The 15,628-nt window shown below is 29.1% G+C and overlaps 4 protein-coding genes across 4 annotated transcripts; 2 read left to right on the top strand and 2 right to left on the bottom strand.

The window, feature by feature from the left end:
- Window positions 1–138: 138 nt before the first annotated feature.
- OCT59_013157 (uncharacterized protein) lies at window positions 139–1,038 on the bottom strand (the record flags this gene model as incomplete). The annotated part of the gene is made up of 3 exons (XM_066140633.1): window positions 139–393; window positions 523–872; window positions 981–1,038. The coding sequence occupies 3 exons, from the start codon at window positions 1,036–1,038 to the stop codon at window positions 139–141; spliced, it is 663 nt and encodes a 220-aa protein (XP_066001500.1).
- Window positions 1,039–2,992: 1,954 nt separating this feature from the next.
- Window positions 2,993–7,693, top strand: OCT59_013156 (ATP-dependent RNA helicase dhx8; the record flags this gene model as incomplete). The annotated part of the gene is made up of 10 exons (XM_066140632.1): window positions 2,993–3,095; window positions 3,167–3,417; window positions 3,490–3,964; window positions 4,062–4,252; window positions 4,315–4,697; window positions 4,770–5,043; window positions 5,114–5,480; window positions 5,545–6,880; window positions 6,948–7,183; window positions 7,277–7,693. 10 exons carry the CDS (start codon window positions 2,993–2,995, stop codon window positions 7,279–7,281), a joined length of 3,621 nt encoding a protein of 1,206 aa, XP_066001499.1. The 3' UTR covers window positions 7,282–7,693.
- On the bottom strand, window positions 7,332–9,561 carry OCT59_013155 (uncharacterized protein). Its single transcript, XM_025316000.2, has 7 exons — window positions 9,388–9,561; window positions 9,088–9,267; window positions 8,977–9,019; window positions 8,783–8,905; window positions 8,217–8,713; window positions 7,972–8,128; window positions 7,332–7,860 (listed from the first exon to the last, which is right to left on the bottom strand). Exons 1-7 carry the CDS (start codon window positions 9,520–9,522, stop codon window positions 7,682–7,684), a joined length of 1,314 nt encoding a protein of 437 aa, XP_025181651.1. The 5' UTR covers window positions 9,523–9,561; the 3' UTR covers window positions 7,332–7,681.
- A 2,119-nt stretch (window positions 9,562–11,680) lies between these two features.
- OCT59_013154 (uncharacterized protein) lies at window positions 11,681–14,062 on the top strand. Its single transcript, XM_025315999.2, has 3 exons — window positions 11,681–12,050; window positions 12,122–13,039; window positions 13,111–14,062. The coding sequence occupies exons 1-3, from the start codon at window positions 11,749–11,751 to the stop codon at window positions 13,574–13,576; spliced, it is 1,686 nt and encodes a 561-aa protein (XP_025181650.1). The 5' UTR covers window positions 11,681–11,748; the 3' UTR covers window positions 13,577–14,062.
- Window positions 14,063–15,628: the final 1,566 nt, after the last annotated feature.

The raw sequence follows: 15,628 nt of genomic DNA, 5'->3' as shown, positions 1-15,628 counted from the left end.
CTGATATTTTTTGTATATAAGTCAATTAGAATTGCGGAATTGTGGGCTACTAACCGCAATTCAACTCCAAAATCTGCAATAATGCGGAATTTAAAAATCATTTGCGGACCCATCCTTAGTCAAAGGTTCGTATCGATTCTAAGATAGGTTCTGTTGATTCCAAACAAATTGATTATCTAATGCATTCCACATATCAACCCACTTTTCAAAATAACCAATTAGTTTATGTTCACCCTGAGCTGTTTGTACAATTTTAAAACTTTTCAATCCTCTAATTAAAGAAAGGAAGGTATGTGGGAGACAGTCGACCCATAAGACTGCTAACGTCATAGAATCTGTAATTTTTTTAATCATAACTTGGAATTTTTCACATTTCATTAACTTCAAATTGGGCTAGACAAAAGGTACTTAACTCTATCTTTAAACGAACGGTTTAATATTTTCTTTGGTGTTTCATCTGAATATCAATAGGCTTTCCCACAGTGTTAACTGTTGCAAAATATTTTCTGCCGTTCAGGATACTGGGACATCATAAACTAAAATATCTCTTACTTTCGATGTATCATCATCAGTTGACTTATGACCTGTAATAACTTTTTCAATGAGATTTTTATTCAACTTATTATTTTTATTTGAGGACTTTGTCAAATCTGTTAAACTTTTCTCCAGTATCTGTTTTAATTGCGACTTTGACTTATCAGATACCAATTGTGTAACTGTATTAGATGATATGACCTTATTAATCAAATGATTGACATCCATTTTTGATCTAGAAGTTGTCGCAATTGGCCAATTTCTATATAAATCTTGATCATCAGAAGAATAATCGATCTCTGAGTCATCTTTTATCATCTTATCAATTTCATCTGAATCTACGTCAGAAATAATATTGGAATGGTATTAGAATTTTTTTAACTTTTTCTTTTTTTTATTTTTTTTGGGTTTTTTGCTAAATTTCTCCTTATGTTTTGACACATGACATACTATATCTTCTAGTTCTTGTCTTCGAGCCTTGAAACCATCCATAGCTGCAGACATAGATATATGTAGAAAAAAAGTGAAACTTTTAGGAGTCATATTGTAGCATAAAGCCCTTTCTTCCCAAGTAGCTATATCTCCATTTATAAAACCAAAATTTGCGCGTATTATATTATGTTGAACTTTTGTATCTTAGCCAGTAAAGAAAGAGTACAAAGACTTTTATAAAACTGTATGTAATTGTGATATGTTTTAACTAAAAAATTATGTTTGTCACCAGTTCCTGTAAGTAACTTATCTTCGGTTATTTTTATATTTCTACTATCTTCCATATTAAAAAAAACTGAGTAAAAATTATTTTATTTTACTGCAGAATTGTTATGTTTTTAATAAATTGGGAAAGAAGTTTTTTTTTTTTATTAGAAAATTTTGTAATTCCAAACAGCACTATATTTGACTAGAATTTTAATATATCTATAATTTTGGTTAAAATTTAACTTTAAATAAATTTAAAAATCTCTCTATATAATTACTTTTCTATATAATCACTAATTTTGGCAAAATTGATTAAATAATTATATGTAAGTCTAACTATATACAGTTTATCAGGACCCTGAAATTACTAAAACAATTCAGATCCTGTGTAACTAAAATTTCAAAATGGGATATCTCAATCAATATTACACCTAAAAAGATGAATTATATATCAAAATATTTGTCTTGTTGAGATGAATCTAACAAGCTAAAGATCCTGAAATAACAAAATTTGAGGCTAAAATTTACATATAACTTTATATATTTGAAATAAAAATTAATTATAAGGTTTGTACAAATTCAGATCTGAGTTTTTTTAGTAATGTTCAGGATCCCTAATTTCCAACCTATAGAATTTGGGTAAACTATATATTAAAATATAAAATATATATAAGATTTTAAATATTTTTACTAAAATTATTTTATATTATATTTTAATAATATTATTAAATTTAAAATAAACAATAATAAATAAAATTTAAAATATAATATAATTTATATATAAATTATTAGAAGTAAACTATTATTATTTGATATTATTTAATAAAGATATATATTTATATATTAGCATTTTTTTATATTAAAATTTATTTATATTATATTATTTTTTTATATAATAAGTATAATTCCAACTAATAATATTTGAATTCTAATATTTAATTAAACAATCTTTCTATAATTTTCTATAACAATAAACTTTAGATATCTTTAAAAAAAGTTATAAGTTACATTTTTAAGGTAAACAAGGTATAGCATTTTTATTTTCATTAATATACATCAATTTAGTTTATAATAAAAAAAATCAAAGATATATAAAAAGAAATACTAATTAAAAATAAAGTTATATAGTCTTCTAAAAAGATATTACAGTAAATACAATAATAAAATTAAAGCATAAATACTAACACTTCCTAAATTGTTCCTTGCAGTATATTTCAATTATAGTAAATGCAACTATGCAAACCAGATGAGTTACATTTTTAGCAAATTAATACATTTTTTAAAAAGGTAAATTTATTTTTCACTTTAAATGAGATTTGATATAAATTGTTAAAAATGTCAAAAATGGTATTTATAACCTTTTTTAAGGTATTAAGTAAATTTATAAATTATAATTTTAAAGGCTATACAAAACTTATATTAAGTTTTATTTTTTAAAAAAAAAAATAATTGGCAAATAATTAGTATAACATCATTTTTATATATTAAATTAATAGGTAAGAAAAAATATTTTTTTTTTAAATATTAGAGTTATATGATTTTCTTGGCATTAATTTTGATGAACATTTGTTAAGCTATATTAAAATAAATGTTAGTTATATATCTAAATATTGGAAGAAATTTTTGAAAAATATTTTCCGTTCGTGTCACACCGGGGTTTGGACTTTTAATATATTTGTCATATTTGTCATCCCCCCAAATGTCACCTGTTTAGCGTTATAAATATTTTAAGCTTATGTTGCCTATTTGATCTTGTAAAATGGACACACTTGACGAACTCCAAAAACTCGAATACCTTTCTTTAGTATCAAAAATCACAAGTGAACTAGTTAATCACACCGGGATCAACGATAAAACTTTAGGTGAGTTAGTATATTCACACTTGGTTATTATTAATGCTGTAATGGATCTAACCTATTTTCTAAATTTATAGCTGAGTTTGTGATAAATTTACATGAACAACGTCGAACACTACCAGAATTTAAAAAAGCTTTAAATGATGCTGGAGCCGAGTTTCCAGATTCATTCATTAATACTTTGGATCGTTTGATCCAAAAAATGAATCCAAAGTACAAGATAAAAGAGAAAGTAAAGGAGAATAGTGAAGAAAATAATCTTGACTATGATCCTGACGAAAAAGCAAAACTATTCCCAAGTTTAGCTATGGCAGATGATCGGGAATGGGTAAGTATCTATTTAAACCATATTCTTTCTTAACGTATCATGTTTATAAATTAATTAGGTTTTTAAATTTAGCGTAAGAAGATTGAAGATACGAAAGTGGCGAATGAAACCATGGCACAATTGGAAGATCTAGAAAGTATGCTTCGATCTGAGAAGAAGGAAGCAATTGAAAAGAAATCCTCCAAAACTGATAAACGACGAAGTTCTAGTAGGAGTATATCAAGGTCTCCTAAACGGAGACGTTCCAGATCACGTAGCCCACACTCTCGTTATAGGAGACGTAGTAGAAGTTACAGTTCAGATATGGATAGAGACAGAGATCGTAGAAGGGATCGGGATCGAAATGGGACGAGAGATCGAAGTAGAAATAGAACAAGGGATCGTAGTAGGGATAGATATAGAGGTCGCGGTATAGATAGAGAAATTCGCGTTAAGGAAGAACTAGATGAAAAACCAGTTCTTTATAAAATATATAATGGAAGGGTTACGAATTTAAGGGATTTCGGTGCCTTTGTCAGTTTGGAAGGAGTCAAAGGCCGAGTGGAAGGTAAGCTTTAGTGGCAGACGGTGGTGACACCGGTCAAGGACCTTTATATTGTGTTTCGTTATTATAGTTTAATTAATCATGTTAATTTCATTAATAGGTATGGTACATGTAAGTATGTTGTTAGCTGGAACAAGAGTTTCACATCCATCAGAGGTGGTTAGCCGTAATCAAAAGGTCAAAGTGAAAGTTATGTCCGTAGCTCCATCACGAATTAGTTTGTCTATGAAGGATGTGGATCAGAATACTGGTGAAGATTTGTCACCTCATTTGCGTATAAAAACTGAGGAGGTAACGTAACCTTAAATTTAATTATAACCTTATAGCCAATATTAACTTTGCAATAAATTTAGGAACTTGCAGCCGAAGCTTTGCACAATCCAGAACGTCCATACTCTTTTGGAAAAGTACCGGTTATTGAAGACAATGATGGTCCTAATAATCTTAAACGATTAACTTCACCAGAACGTTGGGAGCTTAAACAACTTGTTGCTTCTGGTATTTTGCGTGCATCGGAAATGCCAAATTATGATGAGGAACAAGGATATATTGAAAATATGGAAACAGAGGAAGAATTGGATATTGAAATTAGAGAAGATGAGCCACCATTTTTAAGAGGACAAACGAAACACACAGTCCAGTTAAGTCCTATTAAGGTTGTCAAGGCACCTGACGGAACATTGAATCGTGCTGCTCTCGCGGGTGCTTCTTTAGCTAAGGAACGTCGAGAATTAAGGTATGTTTTTTAGATTTTATAGGTTACCATATTTCATTAACTATATTAATCATATATTTCAAATATATTTAGGCAACAACAAGCGAATGCGGAATTAGATTCAGTTCCAAAAGATATTAATCTTCCTTGGCTAGATCCTTTACCAGAACCAGGAGAACGTCATTTTGCACAAGACTTGAGAGGAATTGCCGCAGGTCGTAAAGCTGGTGAAGTTCCCGAATGGAAGAAAGAAACTTTTAATAAAGCTACAAGTTTCGGTAAGGTTACATCATTGTCCATTATGGAGCAAAGGCAAAGCTTACCAATTTACCAAATGCGTTCTATGTTGATTAAGGCCATATCGGAAGTATGTATTTGGCTCATTATTTTTGTTTTTATGTATTTTTTTTTTTGAACGAAGATATTGACTTATTTAGAACCAACAACTTATTATTGTTGGTGATACTGGATCTGGGAAAACTACTCAAATGACACAATATCTTGCTGAGGAAGGGTTTGCTAATAGAGGGAAAATTGGTTGCACACAACCACGTCGTGTTGCCGCTATGTCTGTGGCAAAGCGTGTTGCTGAAGAAGTTGGCTGCCGTTTAGGAGAGGAAGTTGGATATACTATTCGTTTTGAAGATTGTACTAGCCCTAGTACTAGAATTAAATACATGACGGATGGTATGTTGTTAAGAGAATGTTTATTGGATCCTGATTTATCTCAGTATTCAGTTATCATTCTTGATGAGGCGCACGAAAGGACTATAAGTACCGATGTGTTATTTGGGCTACTTAAAAGTAAGTTAGTAATGATCTTTAAATCATTAATATAATTAATTTTACTTATTAAATTTATTATTAGGTACTCTCAAAAACCGTCCTGAACTTAGAGTAATTGTTACTTCTGCCACATTGAACGCGGAAAAATTTTCAAAGTACTTCTTCGATTGTCCTATCTTCAGTATTCCGGGCCGAAAATTTCCTGTCGAGGTTCTTTATACTAAGGAGCCCGAAAGCGATTATTTGGATGCCGCGTTGATCACCGTTATGCAAATTCATCTTTCTGAACCACCGGGTGATGTCTTACTTTTCTTAACTGGTCAGGAAGAAATCGATACAGCATGTGAAATTCTATATGAGCGTATGAAAGCTCTCGGTCCGCAAGTGCCCGATTTAGTCATCCTACCAGTGTATTCTGCACTGCCTAGCGAGATGCAATCACGTATTTTTGAACCAGCTCCTTCCGGCAGTCGAAAAGTAGTGATTGCAACAAATATAGCGGAAACTTCTATTACAATAGATGGTATATATTATGTTGTTGATCCTGGATTTGTAAAGCAGAATGCTTATGATGCCAAAGTAGGAATGGACTCCTTGATTGTTACACCTATTTCTCAAGCGCAGGCACGTCAACGTTCAGGTCGTGCTGGTCGTACGGGGCCTGGCAAATGTTATAGACTTTATACTGAAGCAGCTTATCGCAATGAAATGCTTCCAAATCCTGTACCTGAAATTCAGCGTACAAATCTTGCATATACTGTTTTAACCCTTAAAGCAATGGGAATAAATGACCTTTTACATTTTGATTTTATGGATCCTCCACCTATCCAAACTCTTCTTACAGCATTAGAGCAATTATATGCTCTATCAGCTTTGGATGACGAAGGTCTTTTAACGAGATTAGGTCGTAAAATGGCTGAATTTCCTTTAGAACCTCCATTATCAAAGATGTTAATTCAATCGGTTGATCTTGGTTGTTCAGAAGAAATCCTTACCGTAGTAGCTATGCTTTCTGTTCAAAATGTTTTCTATCGACCAAAGGAGAAACAAGCGGCCTCTGATCAAAAGAAAGCCAAATTTCATCAACCTGAAGGAGATCACTTAACCCTTTTAACAGTATATAATGCTTGGAAAGCTAGCAAATTTTCCAATGCATGGTGTTTCGAAAATTTTATTCAGGGCAGAAGTATGAAAAGATGTCAAGATATTCGCAAACAATTAGTTGGTATTATGGATCGTTATAAACAAGATATTATTTCTTGTGGTAAAAATTATAACAAAGTTCGTAGAGCTATATGTGGTGGGTTTTTCCGACATGCGGCAAAGAAGGATCCTCAAGAAGGGTATAAAACTTTAGTGGAAGGCACTCCAGTATATATTCATCCATCAAGTGCTTTATTCAATAAAGGTCCTGAATGGTAAGAATTAATATTATAAAACGTAGCTTTTTCACATATCTGCTAATATTACTTTATAAATCTTTAGGGTTATATACCACGAACTTGTGCTAACAACAAAAGAATATATGAGAGAAGTCACAGCAATTGAGCCAAAATGGCTTACTGAAGCTGCACCAACATTCTTTAAGGTTGCTGATGCTAATACAATTAGTAAACGCAAGAGAGGCGAAAAGATCCAACCATTATACAATAAATATGAAAAACCAAATGAATGGCGTTTAAGTCGTGTTAAAAGACATCAAAGAGTTTCACAAACTTTTGGTAATTATTATCTTTTTGTTTCTACAAAAAAGGTTATTTTGTTAACACTTCAAACGTTATAAACATCATTATTAACGTTAAATGTTTTTATAGGTTAATAATCATCATGTACTTCTTTTTCGGCGTTGTTTGCTGATTAAAATTATGGAATATGTCACAATACGTAACTGATGTAACTGTACAAAACCTTTAGCCATGATAAAAAATATTACAATCATTAGTTATGTACAAATTATTCAAGTTATTCCAATATAAGTAGTTTCGCTTTTAAGGACATATATAATGTTTTGATTGACTTTCAAACATGGATGAGATTAGGGAACCTAGACCCGTGGGATTCTTTAGTGATTTGTAGCTTTGTAATTTATAGTTTATTATATAATACATAAATTATATACATACACATCATCACTTTTCAAAAAATATTTAATCGAAAAGTAAATAATTTTAAATAAATATAAATTTTCTTATTATAATTAATAAATAGATAAAAAGGTTTTAATTTTCATCAACAATATCAGCTTTCAATTCAAATAAGATATCATAGCATTCATTTAATAAAGCCATGACAATACCCTGACCTTCAGGTATTGATCCATCTTCATCCAAAAATTTTCCATCTACACGCATATTGTCGATAGACGCAAGTTTCATTTGATACGGATATAATTCTCTCGCTAGCAGGTATAAATAAAAATTAATCAAGCAATTAAAAGAGAGCAAAATATAGTACTGTTTAATTTTCCCTATTTTATCTTATCATCTTTCAATAATTAAGTATAACATACATGTAAAAGGTCCGCCAAATTTTTTGATTTCATTCAAAAACCTTCTAACAGTATGAAGTTGGTTGTGAATAGGTATTAATGGCTCGGCAATAGGTTCACTAGAACTTAAAATCTTGTATACTAATCGATAACACTTGTGTAATAAATAAAGGAGAACCTAAATAATTTAATAAAAAATGTTTATTTAGCTTTATAATACTAAAAATGAATCGATCAAACAAATCAAACGATTTCAAGAAACGTACTGTCTGCCCTTCGGGGACATTTCCTTCATCATCATAGAATTTACCATCTTTCCTCATATTATCAATTTCACTTAATTGAAGTTGATAAGTCCATAAATCAGTTTCACGTGAAGTCCATCGATGCGTTAATGCCAACCGTTCAAGTGATGCCTTTAGCTCAATCAATCTATCATAAATAGGTTTTAAAGTTTCTGAAACATTATTTTGACTAGCAATTATTTCATGAGCATCTTCATAACATTCTTCTAATAATCCAATAACTTGAGCTTGACCTGGTGGTATAGAACCATCTGGTGCCATAAATTTTCCATCGACTCTTTTACTATCAATACTGCGCAATTCATCCTGATAAGGTCGAATATCTGAAATTTTGTCTGGATCAGTACGCGCTCCTATCGCACCTAATTCTCTTTTTATTTGTACTAAGCGATGATGTATTGGTGCTAAATCATCACTAAGGTTTAAACCGGAGTCCAATAGTTGATTCAAAACTTTCTCTAGAAGTTTATTGAACATGTTAGGATAGTGAATAAGAGATTAAAGAGTAATGTTAGAATATAAAATACCGCAAGATATTAATTTTTTATTCAGTAATTTCAAATGTGGTTCCGCTATTGCCTTGTTTTCTTCGTCATTATTTATGATCCTTTTCATATCCATTAATCGATTTTTATGTGGTGTAAGCTCGTCTAAAATTGACGTATATCAATAAAATAAAAATTTTGTCATATAAAATAAAAGATATAACAAGGTGACTTACCTATTGTATAAACACCCGACTCGTTTAAATGATCTAAACATTGCTGTGGAAAATAGGTTTATTGATGATTGTTCTTATAAATCTCATAACCGATCAAAAATGTTAAAATACCTTAAGAGTAGCAAGATGAGCATAGGTAGCAGGACTTTCTTTATTTTTACCTACTGCCATAAAGAACAACGAAAGTAATTGAAATACATCATCGAAAACGGCGTTAACACGATTATCTGATGTTGGGCTTTCTGCAGACTGGTCACGAATTTCAATTAACTTTTTAACTAGTTCCGTAACCTAGCAAAAAAATACGTTATTATAAATTTATATTAATGCTAAATAAAAAACCACTCTAGCTCTGCTTTAACTCTACCTATTGTTACTAATTTTGAAGTACACTTAAAATTCGATAATTACCTCATCGTAGATCTCAGTAACTGCCGAAGATTTAATATAATGGTCACGATCCTTTTTCAATGCCTGGAGACGATTCCTAATATTAATAATTGATTCAAGTATAGGAAGTTCTTCTTCGGATACTCGGTTCGGCATTATCTTTTTCTTTACGACCAAAACCAAAAGTAAAATCGTAAATTGTACAGTGCAGAATCAGTGCAGAATCTATAACAATTTAAAGTTTGTCACATGATATGGTTGTATAACGTCGATCGTTACTAACGGGTTTTTTTGCTAATCAATTTCTGCCAAAAAAGCAAGAGTATTTTACGGCAAAGAATGCCTTCTCACATGAAACATATTATGGAACAAAAAAAATATAATCATCCTAGACATGATATCACAATAGATTACGTATATCACATGAAACAGAAACGAAAAAACTATATTTTATGTACGCTAAAATATTCGTTTTTTACCGTCAATATACTGTAGTTTGTATATTTAATAGTTTAATTTTATATTTGTATATATATACAAATTTTACGAATATAATAAAGGTATTATTAAATTTATATAGTATTGATTTATCAAAACAATGGAATAAATATTTATATATTTATATATTATATATTAGTTAATATAATATTACTATTATTATCAGTTATTGTTATTATTATTTATTATTATTTATTTGATTGTTTAATAAACTTTTATCAGTTTTATGTTGAAAAATAAGATGTTTTGCATTTAAAATGTATAATATAATAATGGATACTTCTACAGGTTATGGTAATTTACTTTGTTTTGATTTTTTATTTATTAAATTTTAGATTGGATTAATTACTATAACCAATTATATATTCAAATCAAACTATTATTATTGTTAATAATAAACAATTAGGTTTTTCAAATAATAATTTATTTAATTATTTAAGAGCTAATCTATTAAAGAATAGCAGAATTTTCATATAAAAAACCAGAAGAATATTTTACATCCAATTGGCTATAATATATAAATACAATAATTATAAAATTTTGTAAAATTCAAGAAAAAGAATAAACTAAAAAAATTATATATTTATAAATTAAAAAATCATATATTTATAATTGTAAAAATGATGTTCTATATAATAGTTATACAAATTATTGGCAATAAATAAATACTAAATTATAAAAATCTATTTATAAGTTGTATTATATATATGCAAAAAAATTTGGGAAAAAGAATAAAATAAAAAAGCTGTATATTTATTATAGTAAATAAAAAGTTTATATTGAGTCAGTTACAGATTTGACTTTATTTCAAATTTTTATATGTTTAGTAAATACTAAAATTGTGAAAACATTATAAATGTAAAAAATTTTAAGAAAAAATAATAAATAGCTAAAAAATAATATTTTTATTTTTGTAAATAATGGTTTATATTGTGTATTTGGCTATTTGTCAGATTTCACAATGAATTACTTTTTAATTAGAATTTGTTGAAAATAAATTTGAAATTTCTTATTCATTTTAGAATAAGAAAGATAATTATATAAAAAGATATTTAATATATGATTTATACATTATATTTAAATACATAAAATAAAAAAAAGTAAAGGAAAAGAAGAAAAGTAAATAGTCAAAAATTGAATTAGAAGAATAAGAAATAATTTTTTAAAAAAAAGGAATTTTAAGAAAAAGCCTTAATAATAAAAAGAAATTATAATATAGATATATAGTTTTTATAAATAACTTAGCTTTTTAAATTTTTTTTATTTCTGCAGGTTTATATTTTATACATTATAGATTGACATCTATATATAGTATTCTCGTATATTTAACCATAAAATTTTACTAAAATGTTACAATGTGCGCAAATTTTTTACCATTTTTATTTACGATATAAATGGATATAAACAGTAACACAGTAAACACTCATATCGAATAGTAATTGGTAATTGGGTGATCAGTTTTATTTTACTATATTCAATCCGTTATTTAAGACAAAAAGAACCAACAATTGAAAATGTTAAAAAAAGCTAGATGATTGCATAACTTTCAACATATAATGCATAATGCGCATCAGTAGCTTTCGTTTGGAATTATTAGTATACAAGTTTGGACAATAAATGTCTCTGTGATGTAAATACGCCCAAATATTTAACGCGCACATGAGGTGCATCAAAAATAATGATTCACACCAAAATTCACACTTTACGGCCGTAAAAGGAAACCCGAAATTGAGGAATTATTGGTTTTGCTACTTCGTTACGCAATTACTAAGCCACTTTATAGTAATTAATACACCAATCACGAGTTTTGCGCTATAAAATTGTTGAGTCCACTTTTTCTTTTTTTAACAAAAAAAAAATTCACTCTTTAACTAAAATTTTCAAATGTCTTTGAATTTATTCCCGCGATTATCAGAAAATTTGTGTAGTTTGCTCGAATATGCAGAGGATTATGATGTTATTATTAGGGTAGGCGGTGGAAGCAATAATAATAGTAGTAATAGCGGTAAAAATACTTGTAATAGATATATACGACAACTAGAGTTTCAAGCACATTCACTCATCTTACGAGCTAGGTCAGAATATTTTCGGACAGCTTTGTCAAGTAAATGGGCAAGAAAGGAGGGAGAAACATTTATTTTTGAAAAGCCAAATATTAGTCCGACTGTCTTCGAAGTCATATTAAGGTAAGAGAAAAATAGAATATTATTCCCTTAGCGGCACTAAACAACAAAACTAATCAAGTATGTTTATATAGATACATATATAGTGGAAGAATAGGATTGGAAAAATTAGGAGAAGGAGATATTGTGAAGTTGTTGATTGCAGCAGACGAATTGATATTTGAAGAATTAATATATCCTCTTCAAGAATACTTATTACAAAATAAACAGAAATGGATTCAAGATAATATACTTTATGTGTTGAATACAGTGATAGAACGTAATGCATGTAGTAGATTACGATCACATTGTTTATCAATAGTATGTCCTGAACCACAAAAATACTTTGATTCAAAAGAATTTATGAGTTTAGATGAAACAACTTTAGTATCATTACTATCAAGAGATGATTTTTGTATGGATGAAGGGAAAATTTGGGATTATCTGATTAACTGGGGTTTAAAAAATACTTATGGTATAAAAAATAAGGATGCTTCTAAATGGTCTATTGAAGAATTTTGTTCTCTTGAAAAGACATTACAACGTTGTATTCCATTAATTAGATTTTGGCAATTGTCTTTGGAAGACTTTAATAGCAAAGTTAGACCTTATGCTGAAATATTACCAAGGAATCTTAAACTCAAATTATTACGTCATTTCTCATCCACTAAATCTAGTAATAATAATACAAATAGTAATAGCGGTAGTGCTTCTTTGAATATTAATACTGGTTTAGTGACTCCTGGAACTTCTCCCACTGAAGTGTCTCCAATCCTATCATCTAATGATTTAATTTTATCGCTTCATAATATTACAAAAAAGAGTGCTAGTTATAGTAATAGTCTTACTGTATCTCCGCCTGTAAGTCCATCTGTTACGCCTTTTTCACCGCCTGTGAGAACAATTGATTCTACAATTATCACTCATCAGCAAGCTGCTCTCATCGCTTGTTGGATAGACAGAAAAAATGTTAAAGATTTCACTCCATTGACATCAATTCCATACATTTTCAGGTAAATTGCTTTTTTTTTAAAAAAAAAAAAAATTTTTTAAAAATGAAAATTTAATCATCGTCTTTTTTTAGATTGCTTTTCCGCGGAAGTAGAGATGGATTTAGCGCAAAGACATTTCACGACAAATGCGATGGTCGAGGTGCGACAATAGTGGTGGTTAGAGTGAGCGGAACAAAAGAATTAATAGGTGGTTATAACCCAATCGGTTGGTCTTCACCTAGAGATGTTGAATGGCGCGGTACACGTGACTCTTTCATATTTTCTTTGTCGAACTCACACAGCGATTCTTCCAACAACGTATCGACACCTAAATCTAAAATATCGAGAATTAAAAAAGATTGCGTTAATGAAGCTATACAATTACAGGATAAACTGGGCCCTTCGTTTGGTTTCTATGAATTGAAAATCATCGATGATGCTCATGAAGGAAGTAGTAGTTATGCTTCAGGTGGGTTGAAATATGAACATAGCATTAGAGATAAATTTAACTATTTCCAGGTAGATGATTATGAAGTATTCCAAGTATTGAAGAAATGAAGGAAATTTGATTGAAAAGTTTTCCGCGAAGTAAAATCAATTCGATTAACTTCGAATTTAAAAATTCGCAGTTAGTATCAGAATAAAATAGTAACATCTAACAATTTTTTTTTTGTATATATCTTTGCATTTACCATTACTATTTTATATTAAACATTTAACACATCTCAAAACAATAAATATTTTCAACAAATTATTTTAAATAACATTTATACTTATATATTATTATAAGTATTTTCAAAAGAACTATTTTTCAAGTAAGTTAGCTGTTAGAACTTACACACACATTGCATATAATTAAGTCATTAGGTTTTAGGTTATACAATAGTTTAAAAGTTTTGCATAATTAGGTTTTACATATGTATGAATGGTTTTTTTTTATTTTTAGCTTTTATTAATTTTAATATAATACAATGTGAATAAGATATTCAATTTTAAAAGCTAATATAAATAGAAATCCATATGAAATAATTATTAATATTTAAACTATTTTAACTGAATTCCAATTGTAATTTATATCTTTGATTTAAGTTTAATTAACTTCTAATTTAAAGAGATTATAGATATTTCGAAAGTAAAGAAGTAAAGTAAAATCTTACATGATATCAGATTGTATACAGTCAGATATATTTTATATAATCACATTCTTTTATAAGCATCTATTTTTACAGATTAATGTAATAATAAATAATTACAAACTGGCTATAGTCAAATATTTAACATTAAATCTCTTTATATTTATTTTCTGATTTGTTATAGATTTTAATGGAATTGCATATACAGAGAGCGATCAAAATTATTTGGCCACTTTTCAAGTTAAAAAAATTTATATATATATAATATGACAATAATAAAAATTTAAGTTAAACAAATTATGTTTTTGTTTATTAATTTAGATAAAAAATATATACAGTATATATATATATATAATGTACGCAGCTATTCAAGATCAAGAAAGGCGGAACATTATTGGATGATCATCTCGTGATTTATGGTAACTAGTGTCGAAGAACTGCCTGGAAACTGTCAAGGAGCCAGAGAGATGAATTTTTTATGATTACGTCATGCAAAGAGCCTTCGGCTCGTTATATTGACTCAGATCTGTTGATAGCATCATATTGTTTCGCTTAATATCTTTATCATTTCTCTTTGAAGCGTCTTTGGGCAAATTTTTTATATTTCTTAGCTAGAAAGGTATTTATCTGAAAATTTATTAAAATTTCGCCCGCGTCCATGAAAAATAATAATAATACATTTAATGAAAAATAGCCTAATTCTGCTCGTCTAAACCAATTCCTTTGGAATCACCGTCACCATAATTAATATTGACATTAATAACATTCGCATTTTATGAAAAAGAGGAAAGGGTAGGTGTCAATAAAGAATTTGGCGAAAAGGCTATACATTGTATCAAGCGTGGAATAGAGATGTATGGTGAATAAAAAAAAGAGAGACCTAAAGTCCCACTTGGATAAAATACATCGCGTCCTATATGTAAGTTATAATCGAATATGCAATCTGAACTTGATAAATAAATGCGCAGTAATGTTAGACATCATGTCTCCCGGGAACAAGTAATTTATTCTCGAACTTTCCCGCATGTACTCAAAGTTTTATAACAAAGAAGACCTCCTTGTTGATCCTTGTATATGGGTAGCATCAATGTTTTTATTATGATTTTAAGCGGATTCGTTTCGTGATGTGATCATATTAACGTAATTTCCCCCCAAAAGCGAATCCCAAAATCGAACTCGCAAATTAATATAAGGTATGTTGAGTATTGCTCAGCTACAATGTTAATCGATTTTTGGCTCTATAGATGCTCGATCTTTTTTAACATGAGAAAATCGTGATCGCCAGCACGTGCCTCATTGGCGTCACGAAACCTGGCGCAGTGTATCGGTAACATCGGTAACACATGAATTGATTATTTTTTTTACCTCGCATTAAATGGTCTAGAATCTGCGTACTTCCTCCTTTGAAAGCATGTCATATATTTCGCTATTTTCCCTTAATTTGTGCTTTAGTTTTTATACATTGGAATAAACAAAC

The sequence above is a fragment of the Rhizophagus irregularis genome, chromosome 20 (assembly GCF_026210795.1).
Source record: "Rhizophagus irregularis chromosome 20, complete sequence".
NCBI classification, from domain to species: domain Eukaryota; kingdom Fungi; phylum Glomeromycota; class Glomeromycetes; order Glomerales; family Glomeraceae; genus Rhizophagus; species Rhizophagus irregularis.
The sequence above is the reverse complement of the archived record's forward strand: the minus strand, read 5'-3'. Positions and strand labels throughout refer to the sequence as shown.